Genomic DNA, 18,975 nt, shown 5'->3' on the forward strand with positions numbered 1-18,975 from the left:
TGTTCCTGATTGACCGATTACAGTTTTGACTTAAATCTACTTTAAAATCTATGGCAAGACCTGGTAACGGTTCATTAGCAATGATTAACAACCAATTTGACAGAGCTTGAAGAATAAAAAACAAAACAATGGACAATGAGCTCTTAGAGATTTTCCCAAAGACTCACAGCCATAATTGCTGTCAAATKGCTTAATTAAACTCCAGGCAGCAGATGGCGACGTGAGTCTTTCAGGTAATGCTTCTTGCGTGACGTATAATCTAGTGGACAGGACGCTCAAGAACCACAWCACGGCTACTGTTTAAAACACCTCGGTAGCTTGCTAGCCAACATGCAACCGAAACATTGAAGCTCTTTAGACCATTTTTGTGAATATTAATCTCGTTGTTTTAAAAACTATTCTGTTGAGGTATCTACTGGTTAACTTTAACGTAATGTACTTGTTACATTTGCAAACTTGTTCAGATTGATACTGAGCCTAGCACTAGGCTAGTCGCTAATGCTAGCTAGCTAGCTAGCATCCACAACCATGAGCTCTCTAAGCTACTCGTCCCCAGCTAAAGAAGAGGCGATATGTTGGACGGAGAAAGAATCTCTCGGRCTGAACGTTGTCATAAAAGAAGAAGAGGAAGATATCTCAGTGAAAGTAGAGGAAGAAGCTTCCAGAATTAAAAAGGAGGAAGAGGAGTCTATCAGCATCACATTGAAAGAGGWAGATGTTATAGTGAAAGAAGAGAAAGAACCTTTTGGAGTGGAAGAAGAGGCTGTTATATTAAAAGATGAGGATGATGTTACAGTGAAAGAAGAGAAAGAACCCATTGTAGTGAAGGAGGAAGAAATGATAGAGGCTGTCACAGTGGAAGAGGAGGAGGGGATAGAGGCTGTCACAGTGGAAGAGGAAGAGGAGATAGAGGCTGTCACAGTGAAAGAGGAGGAGGGGATAGAGGCTGTCACAGTGGAAGAGGAGGTAGATGCTTCGATAATGAAAAAGGAGGAAGGGGCTTTCACATTGAAAGAAGAAGAGGATATTATAATGAAAGAAGAGGAAGAACCTTTTAGAGTGAAAGAGGAAGAGGAGGCTATCTCAGTAAAAGAGGAGGAAAACGGTTTGGGAGTGAAAGAGGAGGAGGAGGAGGAAGAGGAAGAGGAGACTGAAGATCGGATTAGCACCAGTGAGTATTGTCTTAAAAACAGGGGCACAAACTTAGCACTTGTGAAGTAATATGTCGTTTTAAATAGGTGTTCTTCTGAAGTGCTATACTTGAATAGGTTATTCAGTGCTGTAGAAATTGTTTAAGGGCAATCTGCCATTGGTACATGCATTTTTTTGACTTTTTAATTAATAATATATTGGCCTAGCTATTGATTATTGGAGAATATAACTGATAAATGCCCAATGAGCTTAGTTCAACTAACTATTACAGCCTTGTTATAAAATTGATTTAAATGATTTTTTGTCCTTCATCAATCTACACACAATACCCAATAATGACAAAGCAAAAAACGGTTATTTTAATTTTAGGTAATGTATATAAAAATAAATAGAACAGGAAATATCACATTTACATAAGTATTCAGACCCTTTACTCAGTACTTTGTTGAAGCACCTTTGGCAGCGATTACAGCCTCGAGTCTTCTTGGGTATGACGCTACAAGCTTGGCACACCTGTATTTGGGGAGTTTCTCCCATTCTTCTCTGCAGATCCCTCAAGCTCTGTCAGGTTGGATGGGGAGCGTTGCTGCACAGCTATTTTCAGGTCTCTTCAGAGATCGGGCTCAAGTTCAGAGACTTGTTCCGAAGCCACTCCTGCGTTGTATGGCTTTGTGCTTAGGGTCATTGTCCTATTGGAAGGTGAACCTTCATCCCTAGTCTGAGATCCTGAGAGCTCGTGGACAGGTTTTCATCAAGGATCTCTCTGTACTTTGCTCCGTTTATCTTTACCTTGATGCTGACCAGTCTCCCAGTCCCTGCTACTGAAAAACATCCCCACAGCATGATGCTCCACCACCATGCTTCACCATAGGGATGGTGCCAGGTTTCCTCCAGATTGATGCTTGGCATTCAGGCCAAAGAGTTCAATCTTGGTTTCATCATACCAGATAATCTTGTTTCTCATGGTCTGAGAGTCTTTGGGTACCTTTTGGCAAACTCCTAGCGGGCTGTCATGTGCCTTTTACTGAGGAGTGGCTTCCATCTGGCCACTCTACCATAAAAGCCTCATCGGGGAGTGCTGCAGAGATGGTTGTCCTTCTGGAAGGTTCTCCCATCCCATGCCAGAATAACCATTGGTTCTGTCACCTCCCTGATCAAGGCCCTTCTCCCCTGATTCCTCAGTGTGGCCAGCTCTAGGAAGAGTCTTTGTGGTTCTAAACCTCTTCCATTTTAGAATGAAGAAATGTTTTGGTACCCTCCATAGATCTTGCTTTGACACAATCTTGTCTCTGAGCTCTACGGACAATTCCTTCGACCTCATGCATCAGCTTTTGCTCTGACATGCATGTCAACTGTGGGACCTTATACAGACAGGTGTGTGTCTTTCCATCACGTCCAATCAATTGAATTTACCACAGGTGGACTCCAATCAAGTTGTAGAAACATCTCAAGGATGATCAATGTAAACAGGATGCTCCTGAGCTCAATATCAAGTCTCATAGCAAAGGGTCTGAATACTTATTAAATACGGTATTTCGTATTTTTTTGTATTTTAAAAATACATTTACAATAATTTCTAAAAACCTGTTTTTGCTTTGTCATTGTGGGTATTGTGTGTAGATTAGACATGTATCTCAGGTGGGCTTAAAGGGTACAGTAGCACAAAAGCACACTAACAAAATGGAAATTAAAAATAAATAAATAATGTTCAATACGATCAATACTAACTTTGCGTAATGTTGTAATATATAGTGTATATTTATACCCAGACCAATGGTTCCAAATATTTAAGTACATTTTGATATTCTGTATTTCTTTTAATGCCATAAATCATTGCTGTTCTCCTATTAAGCCCAGTATGCTCCTATTAAGCCCAGTATGCTCCTATTAAGCCAGTATGCTCCTATAAGCCAGTATGCTCCTATTAAGCCCAGTATGCTCCTATTAAGCCCAGTATGCTCCTATTAAGCCCAGTATGCTATATAGCATATGAAAACATGGAGATAACTGTTTTATCACCTAATATTCAATCAACCTGAGCATCAATTATTATTTTTCCTCAGATTTAAGTTGATTAAAGTACTCAAACTACAGTTATGCATATTATCATAGTGATCCTTTATATTAAATCATTAAGAACAACTAAAACCTCTGTATTCCTGCAACCCGTTTGGAGTAGACAGGTAGTGTTTGATGCAGAGAGAGAAGAAGAAGATCAGGGTTGAAGGATATCAGGGGGGAGATAGAAGATCTACAAGTGGTGGGCAAACAAATGAAGGACAAGAAGATGACTACTGGCCGACTACTCGTGGCAGTTAGTTGTTAGGTTGTTGTCCTTCCTCATCCATTCTGTTTATTGGGGTGTTTCACCACCTGTACATCTCTAATACAAGAGTAGATGAGGGAGATTGGAAACAGGCTTAGAAGACAAGTTAGCTAATTAACAGCAATAGGAGTACAGCAAATGTTAACCAGCTGTCAGATAATTCATTAAAAGTTGTTTGTGTTATGCTCGTTGTGCATGGCAGCTGCAGGATCAATATCACCTTTGTAATATGGGATGAAGCCTGAGCTGGAATGTGAAGCTAACTGAAGCTGGCTAGCTTTAGAAAACCCTGACTAGATCTCTCTAGTGTCGTAGTATACATCTCAGAACCTCAAATATAAGCTTGTAATTTTAAACAAACACTGTATATCACAAAACATCCATGTTTAGTACTAAACAAAATACTTTTTGTCTTTGGCAGGAGCGAGACCAGACTCTCACTCGGACAGCGGACAGAGTACTTCAGGGCACCCAGACCCAAAGATGGCCAAACCAGCGAGACCACACCACTGCTCCCATTGTGAAAGAGTTTTATTAAATTTAAGGAGCCTAAAAGTTCATGAAAGAGACACACAGGAGAAAAGCCTTCCACTGCTCACAGTGTGGAAAGAGTTTTACTCAGTTAGGGAATCTGAAAATGCATGAGAGAATACACACAGGAGAGAAGCATTTCCACTGCTCCCTGTGTGGAAAGAGTTTTACCCAGTTAGTTGCCGTGAAAACACATGAGCGAATACACACAGGAGAGAAGCCTTTTCACTGCTCCCTGTGTGGAAAGAGTTTTACCCAGTTAGGGCCCTGAAAACACATGAGAGAACACACACTGGAGAGAAGAATTTCCACTGCTCCCTGTGTAGAAAGAGTTTTACCCAGTTAGGGGCCCTGAAAAAACACGAGAGACACATACAAGAGAGAAGCATTTCCACTGCTCCCTGTGTGAAAACTTTTACCCAGTTAGGGTCCATGAAAACGCATGAGAGGACACACACTGGAGAGAAGCTATCACTGCTCCCAGTGTCAAAATACTTTTTCCACATTAAGGGACCTGAAATCACATGAAAGAACCCACTTAGTAGAGAGCAGAGGCCGTTCCAATGCTCTCAGTGTGGAAAGAGATTCATCCAGTCATCACATCTGAAAGATCACACTACAACACACACAGGAGAAAAACCGTTCCAATGCTCTCAGTGTGAAAAGGGTTTTACCAGGTTAAGCACACTAAAAACACATAAGAGTACACACAGGACATCAGCATTCCAATGCTCCCAGTGTGAAAAAAACGGTTTGTACACCTAAAATGCATCCATTAACAACTATTGATTAATTTATTGGGGGGGAAAATGCACTGAGTACGAGAGACAACCCAGGGATAACGCGTTAAAGTGAAAATGACTTGTTTCCAACGTGGTCCTCGATGAAATAAACTCAATACAGACAATACACAAGATAAATATATTTTCCTCCCAGTGTGGAAAGGTATTTACCTAGTTAGGGAACCTGTAAGACCACGAGGGAACAAACACCGGGGAGATGCCTTACCACTGCTCCCAGTGTGGAAAGAGATTTTTCACATCTCATAACACACACAGTGCTCCACACTTTTTGGGGGGGACTGGGAAGGTTTTTTCTGGGTTCGTTCGGTCATGAAAATCTGGGGAAAAGTCATGGATTTTGTTGTGTGTTTTCTAGGCCTGGGAAAGTTTTGGAAAAGGATCAAATCTGATTTTTTTTTCAAAAAGACAATGGAAATTAATTTAATATGTTTAGCCATTTAATGTTAGCCATTTATTTAGGCATAGTTTGTAAATATTTTATTAATCACATACAAATCACCATATCAACCAGGATCAGAATGCTTTAATGCTGTGTGACCGCATCACGTGCACCTGCACGTGCATCACCTGGGGGAGAGAGACAGTAGCACGTTGCAGCAGCAGGTTGGCCTATAGAATATGAGAGAACAGACTAACTAGGTAGCCAATTTAAAACATATTGTAACCTGGCTAGTTATCAATTTAGCTTTTAGATAACTAGCATGAATAAATGCTATCTGGTTAACTCTTTAGCTGTTAGCATTTATTCATGCTAGTTATCTATCTGGTTAACTGTTTAGCTGTTAGCATTTATTCATGCTAGTTAACTGTTTAGCTGTTAGCATTTATTCATGCTAGTTAACTGGTGTTTAGCTGTTAGCATTTATTCATGCTAGTTAACTGTTTAGCCGTTAGCATTTATTCATGCTAGTTAACTGTTTAGCCGTTAGCATTTATTCATGCTAGTTAACGGTTGAGCCGTTAGCATTTATTCATGCTAGTTAACTGTTTAGCTGTTAGCATTTATTCATGCTAGTTAACTGTTTAGCTGTTAGCATTTATTCATGCTAGGTAACTGTTTAGCTGTTAGCATTTATTCATGCTCGTTAACTGTTTACCTGTTAGCATTTATTCATGGTTTCGTCATGTCCCAAAAACTTTCCACCGACACTTGCGAGTTAAGGCCATGCAAAGTTTATAAACTTTTTTTGGACAATTCATTTAAACAGTTTTTTGTTGTTGTTGTAGCAAACAAATGATTCACTTCGCCATTGTATTAGTTAGGATTCTGGTGAATCGAATCATGTGAATCAAAATAATCCATTTGTGAATCACGAGGACAAAACCTGCCGTAATGATCTATTATCTAATTCTTCAATCTCCAATAAATGTTATTCATCTTATTTCTGTATTTCTTTCTCCAATATGATAATGAGGGGGTGTCAAGCCAATGTCTGTCTGTGTGTGGTATCTAACACACCATTGGTTGATCAATGTCACAGCTCTTTGCTCGATTGCTTGCTTTTGCACAATAGTAGAGTTTGTGGTTTGCCTTCAAAATTAAAGTGCCACATTTGAAACTGAGGCAAACAGATTCATATCGTGGAATCACTCCATATTTGGACCAGATCATGTTTGGAATGTTGTATAAATACAACAAAAGACAATCATTTGTTAATTTACTCCCCCCCCCCAAAAATGTAATCAGTTGAAATCGCACTGTGGATGTATTAGACTTCATAGAACATTGTACAGCCTTGTCTATGGATCTGAGGTCCATGAAATGTTCACAACTGAGTTGATTTCCCACAGTCAAAGTCCTGCAATAAGACCTACGAGGCTAATAGTTGTGTAAACTATACATAGTTGTGTTCTGTGGTTGTTACTGCGTGGGCTGATACCCCATTTCATTGATCCACAATCCCATAGTCAAGGCTGTGCAGTGAAATATAAGAATGCCCACAATGCAATTCTAAAAGTCTAATACATTCACAGTGTGATTTCAACTGATTTGTCCTTTTTTTGTCAAATTAACTCATTTTGTTGAATTTATGTAACACAATTCCAAAGTTCAGTATTATCTGGACCAAATATGGCAATGATTCCTCTATCTGCATCTGGTGCAGGTTCTAGTTCCCATAATAATGCAGTGATGGCCCGTCCCACGAGGACCCCCGCGTCACCACCAGCTGCAGTCCCTGTTGGATGACACTATGATGAAGTACTGTATAGCTCTGTTCTCATGTCTAATGACCTTGGTGAGGAGATTGTGTTCCGTTCTCATGCCCGACGGCCTTGGTGAGGAGATTGTGTTCTGTTCTCATGCCTGACGGCCTTGGTGAGGAGATTGTGTTCTGTTCTCATGCCTGACGGCCTTGGTGAGGAATTTGGTTCCGTTCTCATGCTGACGGCCTTGGTGAGGAGATTTGTGTCTGTCTCTCATGCCTGACGAGCCTTGGTGAGGAGATTGTGGTCTGTTCTCATGCCTGACGCCTTGCTGAGGAGATTGTGTCCGTTCTCATGCTGATGACCTTGGTGAGGAGATTGTGGTCCGTTCTCATGCCTGATGACCTTGCTGAGGAGAATTGTGTTCCGTTCTCATGCCTGACGGCCTTGCTGAGAGATTGTGTGAAACAGCAGTATCTCCTCCCCACCAGATGGTCACATGACCACAGAGGTCAAGTTAAATGACCTGAAGGATCTCACCACTGTCTCCTCTTTTATTGGTGATCCAGATTGCCATTCAGATAACCTCCCCTTTCCCCAGATTATTATTATTATTACATTACCTTTCAGATCAACCTCACCTTTCCCCAGATTATTATTATTACATTACCTTTCAGGAGTTCCATTCAGATCAACCTCCCCTTTCCCAGATTATTATTATTATTACATTACCTTTCAGATCAACCTCACCTTTCCCCAGATTATTATTATTACATGACCTTTCAGGAGTTCCATTCAGATCAACCTCCCCTTTCCTCATTCAGATCAACCTCCCCTTTCCCATTCAGATCAACCTCCCCTTTCCACAGATTATTATTATTACATTACCTTTCAGGAGGAGTTCCATTCAGATCAACCTCCCCTTTCCCCAGATTATTATTATTACATTACCTTTCAGGAGTTCCATTCAGATCAACTCCCCAGTTCCCCAGATTTATTATTACATTACCTTCCAGGAGTTCCATTCAGATCAACCTCACCTTTCCCAGATTATTATTATTACATTACCTTTCAGGAGTTACATTCAGATCAACCTCCCCTTTCCCCAGATTATTATTATTATTACATTACCTTCAGGAGTTCCATTCAGATAACACCTCCCCAGTTCCCAGATTATTATTATTACATTACCTTTCAGGAGTTCCATTCAGACCAACCTCCCCTTTCCCCAGATTATTATTATTATTACATTACCTTTCAGGAGTTACATTCAGACCACCCCTTTCTTTGTAAAATGCCAACTTCCCAGAAACCAGAGGGTTTTAAATTCTGTCTGAGAATCCTCAGATGTATGGTAATGCTTATGGTTTCCATGGCTCAAAGGGGGTCATTATGGTCAAACAGTTCTATTTTTGTTTCATCAGACCAGAGGACATTTCTCCAAAAAGTACGATCTTTGTCCCATGTGCATTTGCAAACCGTAGTCTGGCTTTTTTTATGGCGGTTTTGGTGCATATAAGAGACATGGAACCATTTACTCTGGGAGCTCCTTCCCTGACTGAGATCAGAGAGGGATCTACCTCGCAGCTGCTCGATTCAATATTTTTTTGTATTATATCTTAAACATTCTCTGTCTTAATCTTTGGATTGAGTTTTCACTACATTACTGTTGTAGCGCAATCCTTTGTAGAACAAAAAAATACATTCACACACTAACTATAGAAATGGGTTTATAATACAAGACCTATTCACCGGGATTAGAATAAAATGTTTGGTCTTTGTGCAACATTTACACAAAATGGCAATGAACGATAATATATACAGTGATATACAGCCTTGTACGTTCAGTCATGTAACAGAATGGACAGTACCCGGGGGAATACATGCAGACTCAGCAACAGTCCAAACACTTCCATCAATGGAAATAGATTGTCAGCTCCTATTTATTTATTTGTGTGTCCCTGTAGAGTCACTCCCCCTTCTCCACCATCCACCTCTACCTTTTTCAGTCTCATAAAAGGCAGACTGTTGGAGCTCCCTCCAATGCCCTGTGCCAGGTACAGGGAAAACACGTTGGCTAGGCAGTAGGTATTTTCCTGCAACTCCTGTACAGATGGCTGTTGGGCCTTGTTTCAGCGGCTGGTGGCAGAACATGTACAGATGGCTGTTGGGGCCTTGTTTCAGCGGCTGGTGGCAAAACCTGTACAGATGGCTGTTGGGGCCTTGTTTCAGCGGCTGGTGGCAGAACATGTACAGATGGCTGTTGGGGCCTTGTTTCAGCGCTGGTGGCAGAAACTGTACAGATGGCTGTCGGGGCCTTGTTTCAGCGGCTGGTGGCAGAACATGTACAGATGGCTGTTGGGGCCTTGTTTCAGCGGCTGGTGGCAGAAACTGTACAGATGGCTGTTGGGGCCTTGTTTCAGCGGCTGGTGGCAGAAACTGTACAGATGGCTGTCGGGGCCTTGTTTCAGCGGCGGTGGCAGAACATGTACAGATGGCTGTTGGGGCCTTGTTTCAGCGGCTGGTGGCAGAAACTGTACAGATGGCTGTTGGGGCCTTGTTTCAGCGGCTGGTGGCAGACACTGTACAGACGGCCGGAGGGATGCTGGCTCTGAGGATGTTCTCTTTCCTCTGTTGGCTTCTTCCTCACGGCCTCCCTCTGCTTCAAGGCCTCCAGCTCCCATTTGAAGTTGGCAGTGGCAGTAAAATCCTCAAATGGTTTTGTTGAATTAGTGATGCCTTCTGCTGTGGCAGGGGGGCGTGACTGGGACACTGACCGTTTCACACAGTAATATAATACCACAGCGTGTGTGTCTCTAGGAGCTTCTCTGGGCTGGTGTTAAGAGCAGAGCAGATCCACCCACTTCAGGATCTCTTCCTCCCCGTGGTGCTTGACCAGTAGGACATCACTGTCAGCTCTAATGGGCTCTGTCCATTGGCCGTGGTCCAAGATGAAGACGGGAACCTCATCTCTTGATGGGCTCAGTGGAGAAGTTGTCAAGGGCAGTGGTGGTGTGGCTGGCAGAGGTGTGCTCAGCAAATCTGAAATATTATTTTCACGACAAAGTCTTACCTATACACCAGGGAACTTCAACTGGATTCAGCTGCGGGACGATTTGTTTCTGGAATGGATGGTCGCGGGGCCGGAGCATAATTACAAATAATTTGTAGACTGCAAAATGACCCAAGAGGCCCAAACGGATATGTTTGACCAAAAATGTATAATTTAAAACCTTGCTTACATTTGATATACAATCACATGTCTCTCTATTATCCATTGGAATACTTGGGAACAGATTGTCTCACATTAAAATCACTTGGAGCTGATTTCCTGGTGTTTTTACAGTAATAAAAAAAAGATAAATATATAGAAAAAATTTTGCTCTGAAAACTTGGGGGGTCAAATAAAACCAGGCCCGCTGGCCGCCAGTTGGGGAACCCTGCTATACACGGACCTAAATGACTTAGTGCCTCTGCACACATAAGTATGTGTGTGATGTCATTTTAATTACCTGAATCAGGTAGGAACTCTTCGGATGGATTATCTTCAAATTRAATCAAATTTGATTGGTCAGATACACATATTTAGCAGCTGTTATTGCGGGTGTAGCGAAATGCTTGTGTTCCTAGCTCCAACAGTGCAGTAGTATCTAACAATTCACAACAATACACTCACATTTTTAAGTAAAATAATGGAATTAAGAAATATATAAATATTAGGACAAGCAATGCCGGAGTGGCATTGAGTAGAATACAGTATATACATATGAAATTAATAAAACAGTGTGTAAACATTATTAAAGTGACCAGTGTTCCATTATTAATGTGATCAGTGATTCCATGTTTATGTACATAGGGCACCAGCCTCTAAGGTGCAGGGATGAGTAACCGGGTGGTAGCTGGCTAGTGACAGTGACTAAGTCCAGGGCAGGGTACTGGGTGGAGGCTGGCTAGTGATGGCTATTTAACAGTCTGATGGCCTTGAGATAGAAGCTGTTTTTCAGTCTCTCGGTCCCAGCTTTGATGCACCTGTACTGACTTTGCTTTCTGGATGATAACGGGGGTGAACAGGCTGTGGTTCGGGTGGTTGATGGCCTTGGTCTTTTTGGCCTTCCTGTGACATCGGGTGCTGTAGGTGTCCTGCAGGGCAGSCAGTGTGCCCCCGGTGATGCGTTGGGCAGACCGCACCACCCTCTGGAGAGCCCTGCGGTTGCGGACGGTGCTGTTGCCGTACCAGGCGGTGATACCACGCAACGGAATGCTCTCAATTGTGCTTTTGTTAAAGTTTGTGATGTTCTTGGGGGCCAAGCCAAACTTTTTCAGCCCCACTGTCTGTGTGGGTCGACCATGTCAGATTGTCAGTGATGTGTACGCCGAGGAACTTGAAGCTTTCCGCCTTCTCCACTGCGGTCCCATTGATGTGGATTGGGGGGGGTGCTCCCTCTGCTGTCTCCTGAAGTCCACAATCATTTCCTTCGTTTTGTTAACAAAGAAGAAATGCTCACTAACAGGGATGGAAACTAATKTGCAATAAATCAGCTTTTTTGTGCATATGGAACATTTCTGATATCTTTTATTTCAGCTCATGAAACACGGAACCAACACTTTACRCGTTGTGTTTATATTTTTATTCAGTTTATATGTATTTATATTCAGCTTCTATATATGTGTTTAGGAAAGTATTACCTGTAAGAAGTAAGAGAAAACATATCAGTTCATTATATATTTTAGCCAATATAAACAATGTAGTTAATATTTTCCCTAACTGCGGTACCCACTCCAGTCAACAGATGGGGATGTGAGTCTTTCAGGTGACGGCTCCTTGCGTGACGTATAATCTAGTGGACGGGACGGGACGGGACACTTCTTCAACAAGGACAACAGGCTACTGATTAAACCACCTCGGTTGTTTGCTAGCAAACATAAAACCGGTAAAATTTAGACAATTTGTGTGTATATTAACCTCAGTGTTTTAAACACACTGTCTGCGAATTTACTAGTTACTCTATTTACTTTAATATTTACGTTGTCAGCTAGCTAGCAGTTTTAGTTAGCCTTGCACTAGGCTAGTCTAACGTTCCCGACCATGAGTTCACTACCCTACTCCCCACCTGCTAAAGAAGAGGAGGTCTGCTGGACAGAGAAAGAAGCTCCCGTGAAAGAGAAGGAAGAGGAGGCTGTCACAGTTAAAAAGGAAGTAGAGGGTGAGGCTGTTACGGTGAAAGAGGAAGACGTTTCAGTGAAAGAAGAGGTGGATGTTACTGTCGAAGAAGAGGAAGACGCGTTCAGAGTGAAAGAGGAGGATGTTACAGTCAAAGAAGAGGCTGCAGTTGAAAAAGTGAAAGAGGAGGAGAATGAGATTACTGTCACAGTGAAAGAGGAGGAAGACGAGAAGAATGAAGATCTGATTAACACCAGTAAGAATGAAGATCTGATTAACACCAGTGAGAATGGACATCTGATTAACACCAGTGAGAATAGACATCTGATTAACACCAGTGAGAATGGACATCTGATTAACACACGTGAGTACTATCTTAAAAACACAAATCAATGTGTGGTTATAAAGGGGCATTCCACTGAAGTTGTATACTTCAATGTGTACTCTACTGTGGGAATTATTAAAGCTACAATGTAAGATGTGTACGCCATTAAACAGTGGGCCACTAACAAAACACAAACAATGGATCGAATGCATCCAATGACATTGATTGAAATACTGTAGTCATCAATATATATTGTTATAGAGCTCTGTCCAGCCTAAAACATGACATTATATATTATTATAGAGCTTAGCTCAGCCTAAAGACATGACATTATCTATTATTATAGAGCTCTGCTCAGCCTATAAACATGACATTATCTATTATTATAGAGCTCTGCTCAGCCTAAAGACATGACATTATCTATTATTATAGAGCTCTGTTCAGCCTAAAGACATGACATTATCTATTATTATAGAGCTTTGCTCAGCCTGTAACATGACATTATCTATTATTATAGAGCTCTGCTCAGCCTGTAACATGACATTATCTATTATTATAGAGCTCTGCTCAGCCTAAAACATGACATTATCTATTATTATAGAGCTCTGTTCAGCCTGTAAACATGACATTATCTATTATTATAGAGCTCTCTCAGCCTGTAACCATGACATTCCCATGAGAACAAGATTAGAGTTGAAACTCCACATTATTAATATTATTATGACTGTTTCTTATTTTTGTGACCAAACTTTTATTTTGTTACAAACAAACAAAAAATCTAGCAGGGTTACAGATACAAAACAATCAAAGAGTTGCATGAAAAGATAACCAACCCGTTACCCAGTCCCCACCCCACCCGCCACATCCTCCCTTCACAGCCAGAAACCATGTTCCCTCCCCACCTAGCCCCCCAGCTTATCAGTCCCCTTACATCCCTCCAAAACTACCAGAGACCCCCCCCCCCTGTAACACCCCTTCACCATGGGCCTGCCCCCCCCCCTGTAACACCCCTTCCCCATGGCCTGCCCCCCCCCCCCCGCTAGCACCCCTTCACCATGGGCCTGCCCTCCTGTAACACCCCTTCACCATGGCCCCCCCCCCCCCGTAACACCCCTTCACCATGGGCCTGCCCCCCCCGTTAACACCCCCCCCCCCCCCCCCCCCCCCCCCCCCCTGTAACACACCCTTCCCCATGGGCCCCCCCCCCCCCGTAACACCCCTTCCCATGGGCCTGAAAGCAAAGAAAGTACCAAAGTCTAAATAACTGGATTTTATGTGTGGGGCTTTAGCAGAGATTTTCTTTACAGAGTCAAGTATATTTGTCCAGCCTCAGTTGAGGAGCACCATTCATTCTCGCTGTAGATATTTCTAATGGTATAACTTCAATCAGGAACTGTATCCATTGGTTAAATGGGGAGAGACTGAGGTGTCGCCATCTTAGAGACCTAAACATTTTTCACAGCGAGTCCTGCCTGCCAGCAGTAATCCGTTTCGGAGTGATTGAGAGATTCAAAGCGCATATCATCGTTAAGTAACATAATAATGCAAAGCGCTGAATATTTATATTCATGCACTTTGAAATACATTTGTAACTTTGCCTCAGAAGCATTTAACTGCAGGGTACTCTCACATCATATGAAGGAATGTGCTTACCTGATTTAGGAGGCACAGTGAACGATTTCAACGTAAAACGTTTCCTTGGTGTTAGATACCTGAACCAATGTTAAATGTATAAATTAATGGTTCGCATTACGGGATGCCATGGTCCTATTTTCTATATTCTGTTCCAGTTAAAGGGTTGTTCGGATTAAATTAGATTGTGGACAATACTTTTTTAATGGCAGAATATGAGCTTTCCAAAAGTTGTTTATGATTATAGAGATAAATTATCTGGGCTCCCGAAATGACTTATTAATAAATCCCATCATTTATAGTTCGGTAGTTGGGTTCCCAAAGGACTCCATATTCTGCCTAAATTGTAAATATAGAAAACAAGAGTTGCCTGGTAACGTGTATCTTTCAGATCTTGAATGTTCTCAAACCATTACTGTCCGTGATATCGGTAAGGATACGGATTCCACATTTGGATTTTGCGCCAAATAGAAATTGTGTGAGGCAATAATAGGACCAAAGAGTCGTTTACATTGTTTAAGGAATATCAGGGAGACCACCTCCCCCAGGACAATAGAGACACCATATTACATTGTTTAAGGGATATATCATGGAGACCACCTCTTCCAGGACAATAGGAGACACCATATTACATTGTTTAAGGATATATCAGTGGAGACCACCTCTTCCAGGACAATAGGAGACACCATATTACATTGTTTAAGGGATATATCAGTGGAGACCACCTCTTCCAGGACAATAGGAGACACCATATACATTGTTTAAGGGTGAATATCAGTGGAGACCACCTCTTCCAGGACAATAGGAGACACCATATTACATTGTTTAAGGGATATATCAGTGGAGACCACCTCTTCCAGGACAATAGGAGACACCATGTTTCAATTACCAAGGGGAAGAATAATCATGTCTCCACCAATTTAGGATGGGGATGAAATGCTAGTTGCCTAGAAGAGCTCGGATTGAATTGATTTGAATGTTCTGTTAAAGTTTCTGTCAATGGTTTTATCTAAGGAAGGAAATAGATCTACTCCCAAATACTTTAAATGGGAAAAGGTGGGGATTCCATAAGTAGAGTCTTACATCAGGGTGTCTTGAGGCTGTAGGGCTGATATGAAACGATGGGGATTCCATAAGTAGAGTCTTACATCAGGGTGTCTTGAGGCTGTAGGGCTGATATGAAACGATGGGGATTCCATAAGTAGAGTCTTTCATCAGGGTCTCTTGAGGCTGTAGGGCTGATATGAAACGGTGTGGATTCCATAAGTAGAGTCTTTCATCAGGGTCTCTTGAGGCTAATGAATGATATTTCAATTGAATGATTTCCTCATATGAAATGTAACTTAGTGAAATCTTTAAAATTGTTGCATTTATATGATTGTTTTAGGATTATAAAAGCGAACATTTTGTGCTTTATTCACATCTCTCCCAAATGAACCATTGTGAATGGCTGTATGAATCATTTTGGGCAATAGTGGACCTAATTGATACCAACATGTTTTAAATAGACCTCAGGAGGAATACTGTCCCATCCAGTTGATTTGCCTTTATTCATGTTATCCAGTACCCTTGAGTACCAATTCCATTTTGAGTTCATTGCGAGACCTTGAGTTGACTAGGTATCCACTTTAGAAGGGAGCACTGCAAGAGATTAATTAATCAGGTTTTAATTGCAAGTCGAGGGCAGAGGTCATTTCCTCACGCTCAGTCTCTTGGATAGTAGTGGCCAACTCTTTCTGTTGTCTGGTGGTGAGAGCAGCCATGTTCCTTCCTCACAGTCTCTTGGAGAGTAGTGGCCAACTCCTTCTGTTGTCTGGTGGTGAGAGCAGCCATGTTCCTTCCTCACAACACCAGAACAACAGAAGGAGTTGGCACTACTCTCCAAGAGACTGGGAGGAACATGCTGCTCAACACCAGACAACAGAAGGAGTTGGCCACTACTCTCCAAAGAGACTGTGAGGGGAACATGGCTGCTCTCACCAAGACAACAGAAGGAGTTGGCCACTACTCTCCAAGAGACTGGGAAGGAACATGGCTGCTCTCAACACCAGACAACAGAAGGAGTTGGCCACTACTCTCCAAAAGACTGGAAGGACATGGCTGCTCACACCAGACAAACAGAAGGAGTTGGCACTACTCTCAAGAGACTGGGGAAGGAACATGGCTGCTCAACACCAAGACAACAGAAGGAGTTGGCCACTACTCTCCAAGAGACTGTGAAAGGAACATGGCTGCTCTCCACCAGACAACAGAAGGAGTTGGCCACTACTCTCCAAGAGACTGGGAAGGAACATGGCTGCTCTCAACACCAGACAACAGAAGGAGTTGGCCACTACTCTCCAAGAACTGTGGAAGGAACATGGCTGCTCTCAACACCAGACAACAGAAGGAGTTGGCACTACTCTCCAAGAGACTGGGAAGGAACATGGCTGCTCTAACACAAGACAACAGAAGGAGTTGGCCACTACATCTCCAAGAGACGGGAAGGAACATGGCTGCTCAACACCAGACAACAGAAGGAGTTGGCCACTACTCTCCAAGAGACTGGGAAGGAACATGGCTGCTCTCACCACCAGACAACAGAAGGAGTTGGCCACTACTCTCCAAGAGACTGTGAGGAAGGAACATGGCTGCTCTCACAACCAGACAACAGAAGGAGTTGGCCACTAACTCTCCAAGAGACTGGAGGAGGAACATGGCTGCTCTAACACCAGACAACAGAAGGAGTTGGCCACTACTCTCCAAGAGACTGTGAGGAAGGAACATGGCTGCTCTCACCACCAGACAACGAAGGAGTTGGCCACTACTCTCCAAGAGACTGGAGGAAGGAACATGGCTGCTCAACACCAGACAACAGAAGGAGTTGGCCACTACTCCCAAGAGACTGTGGAAGGAACATGGCTGCTCTCACAACCAGAACAGCAGAAGGAGTTGGCCACTACTCTCCAAGAGACTGGGAAGAAGAAATGGCTGCTCTCAACACCAGAACACACAGAAGGAGTTTGGCCACTACTCTCCCAAGAGACTGGAGAAGGAACATGGCTGCTCTAACCCAGACAACAGAAGGAGTTGGTACTACATCTCAAGAGACTGTGAGGAAGGAACATGGCTGCTCCCACCACAGACAACAGAAGGAGTTGGCCACTCATCTCCAAGAGACTGGAGAAGGAACATGGCTGCTCTCAACACCAGACAACAGAAGGAGTTGGCCACTACTCTCCAAGAGACTGTGAGGAAGGAACATGGCTCTCCAACACCAGACAACAGAAGGAGTTGGCACTACTCTCCAAGAGACTGTGAGAGAAGGAACATGGCTGCTCTCACACCAGACAACAGAAGGAGTTGGCCACTACTCTCCAAGAGACTGTGAAGGAACATGGCTGCTCAACACCAGACAACAGAAGGAGTTGGCCACTACTCTCCAAGAGACTGGGAAGGAAACATGGCTGCTCAACACCAGACAACAGAAGGAGTTGGCCACTACTCTCCAAAGAGACTGGGAAGGAACATGGCTGCTCACCACCAGACAACAGAAGGAGTTGGCCACTACTCTCCAAGAGACGTGAAAGGAACATGGCTGCTCTCACACCAGACAACAGAAGGAGTTGGCCACTACTCTCCAAGAGACTGTGAGGAAGGAACATGGCTGCTCTCAACACCAGACAACAGAAGGAGTTGGCCACTACTCTCCAAGAGACTGGGAGGAAGGACATGGCTGCTCTCAACACCAGACAACAGAAGGAGTTGGCACTACTCTCCAAGAGACTGGGAAGGAACATGGCGCTCTCACCCAAGACAACAGAAGGAGTTGGCCACTACTCTCCAAGAGACTGTGAGGAAGGAACATGGCTGCTCTCAACACCAGACAACAGAAGGAGTTGGCCACTACTCTCCAAGAGACTGTGAGAAGGAACATGGCTGCCTCACACACAGACAACAGAAGGAGTTGCCACTACTTCCAAGAGACTGTGAGAAGGAACATGGCTGCTTCAACACCAGACAACAGAAGGAGTTGGCCACTACTCTCCAAGAGACTGTGAGGAAGGAACATGGCTCTCTCAACACCAGACAACAGAAGGAGTTGGCCACTACTCTCCAAGAGACTGTGAGAAGGAACATGGCTGCTCTCAACACCAGACAACAGAAGGAGTTGGCCACTACTCTCCAAGAGACTGTGGGAAGGAACATGGCTGCTCAACACCAGACAACAGAAGGAGTTGGCCACTACTCTCCAAGAGACTGTGAGGAAGGAACATGGCTGCTCTCAACACCAGACAACAGAGAGGATTGGCCACTACTCTCCAGAGACTGTGAGGAAGGAACATGGCTGCTCTCACCACCAGACAACAGAAGGAGTTGGCCACTACTCTCCAAGAGACTGTGAGGAAGGAACATGGCTGCTCAACAAACAGACAACAGAAGGAGTTGGCCACTACTCTCCAAGAGACTGGGAAGGAACATGGCTGCTCCTCACCAGACAACAGAGAGTTGGCCATACTCTCCAAGAGACTGTGAGGAACATGGCTGCTCTCAACACCAGCACAACAGAAGGAGTTGGTCTACTCCAAGAGACTGTGAGGAGGAACATGGCTGCTCTCACACCAGACAACAGAAGGAGTTGGCACTACTCTACAAGAGACTGTGGAGAAGGAACATGGCTCTGCACTCCAGACAACAGAAGGAGTTGGCCACTACTCTACCAAGAGACGGATGGGGAACATGGCTGCCTCACAACAACCAGACACGAAGGAGTTGGCCACTCACTGCTACAAGAGACCTGGGGGACATGGCTGCTTCCCCACGAAGGAGTTGGCTATACTCGAGGCGGGGACATGGCTGCTCTCAGCACAGACGGAGTGGCCACGTACTCTCCAAGAGACTGGGAGGAAGGACATGGCTG

At 43.5% G+C, this 18,975-nt stretch overlaps 2 protein-coding genes across 2 annotated transcripts in view; both read left to right on the forward strand.

Annotated features, from left to right (window-relative positions):
• The first annotated feature begins 294 nt into the window (after positions 1 to 294).
• Positions 295 to 4,371, forward strand: LOC112075728 (gelsolin-related protein of 125 kDa-like). The gene is made up of 2 exons (XM_024142680.2): positions 295 to 1,171; positions 3,900 to 4,371. The coding sequence occupies exons 1-2, from the start codon at positions 529 to 531 to the stop codon at positions 4,121 to 4,123; spliced, it is 867 nt and encodes a 288-aa protein (XP_023998448.2). The 5' UTR covers positions 295 to 528; the 3' UTR covers positions 4,124 to 4,371.
• A 7,369-nt stretch (positions 4,372 to 11,740) lies between these two features.
• The window catches only part of LOC112075729 (zinc finger protein ZFP2-like), a 12,707-nt gene continuing 5,472 nt past the window's right edge, over positions 11,741 to 18,975 (forward strand). The window contains exon 1 of the mRNA XM_070441039.1: positions 11,741 to 12,482. Within this exon, the coding sequence (XP_070297140.1) occupies positions 12,044 to 12,482 (439 nt within the window). The 5' untranslated portion in view covers positions 11,741 to 12,043. The remainder of the gene's footprint in view (positions 12,483 to 18,975) is intronic.

Source organism: Salvelinus sp. IW2-2015, unplaced genomic scaffold (assembly GCF_002910315.2).
Source record: "Salvelinus sp. IW2-2015 unplaced genomic scaffold, ASM291031v2 Un_scaffold3359, whole genome shotgun sequence".
Taxonomy (NCBI): Eukaryota; Metazoa; Chordata; class Actinopteri; order Salmoniformes; family Salmonidae; genus Salvelinus; species Salvelinus sp. IW2-2015.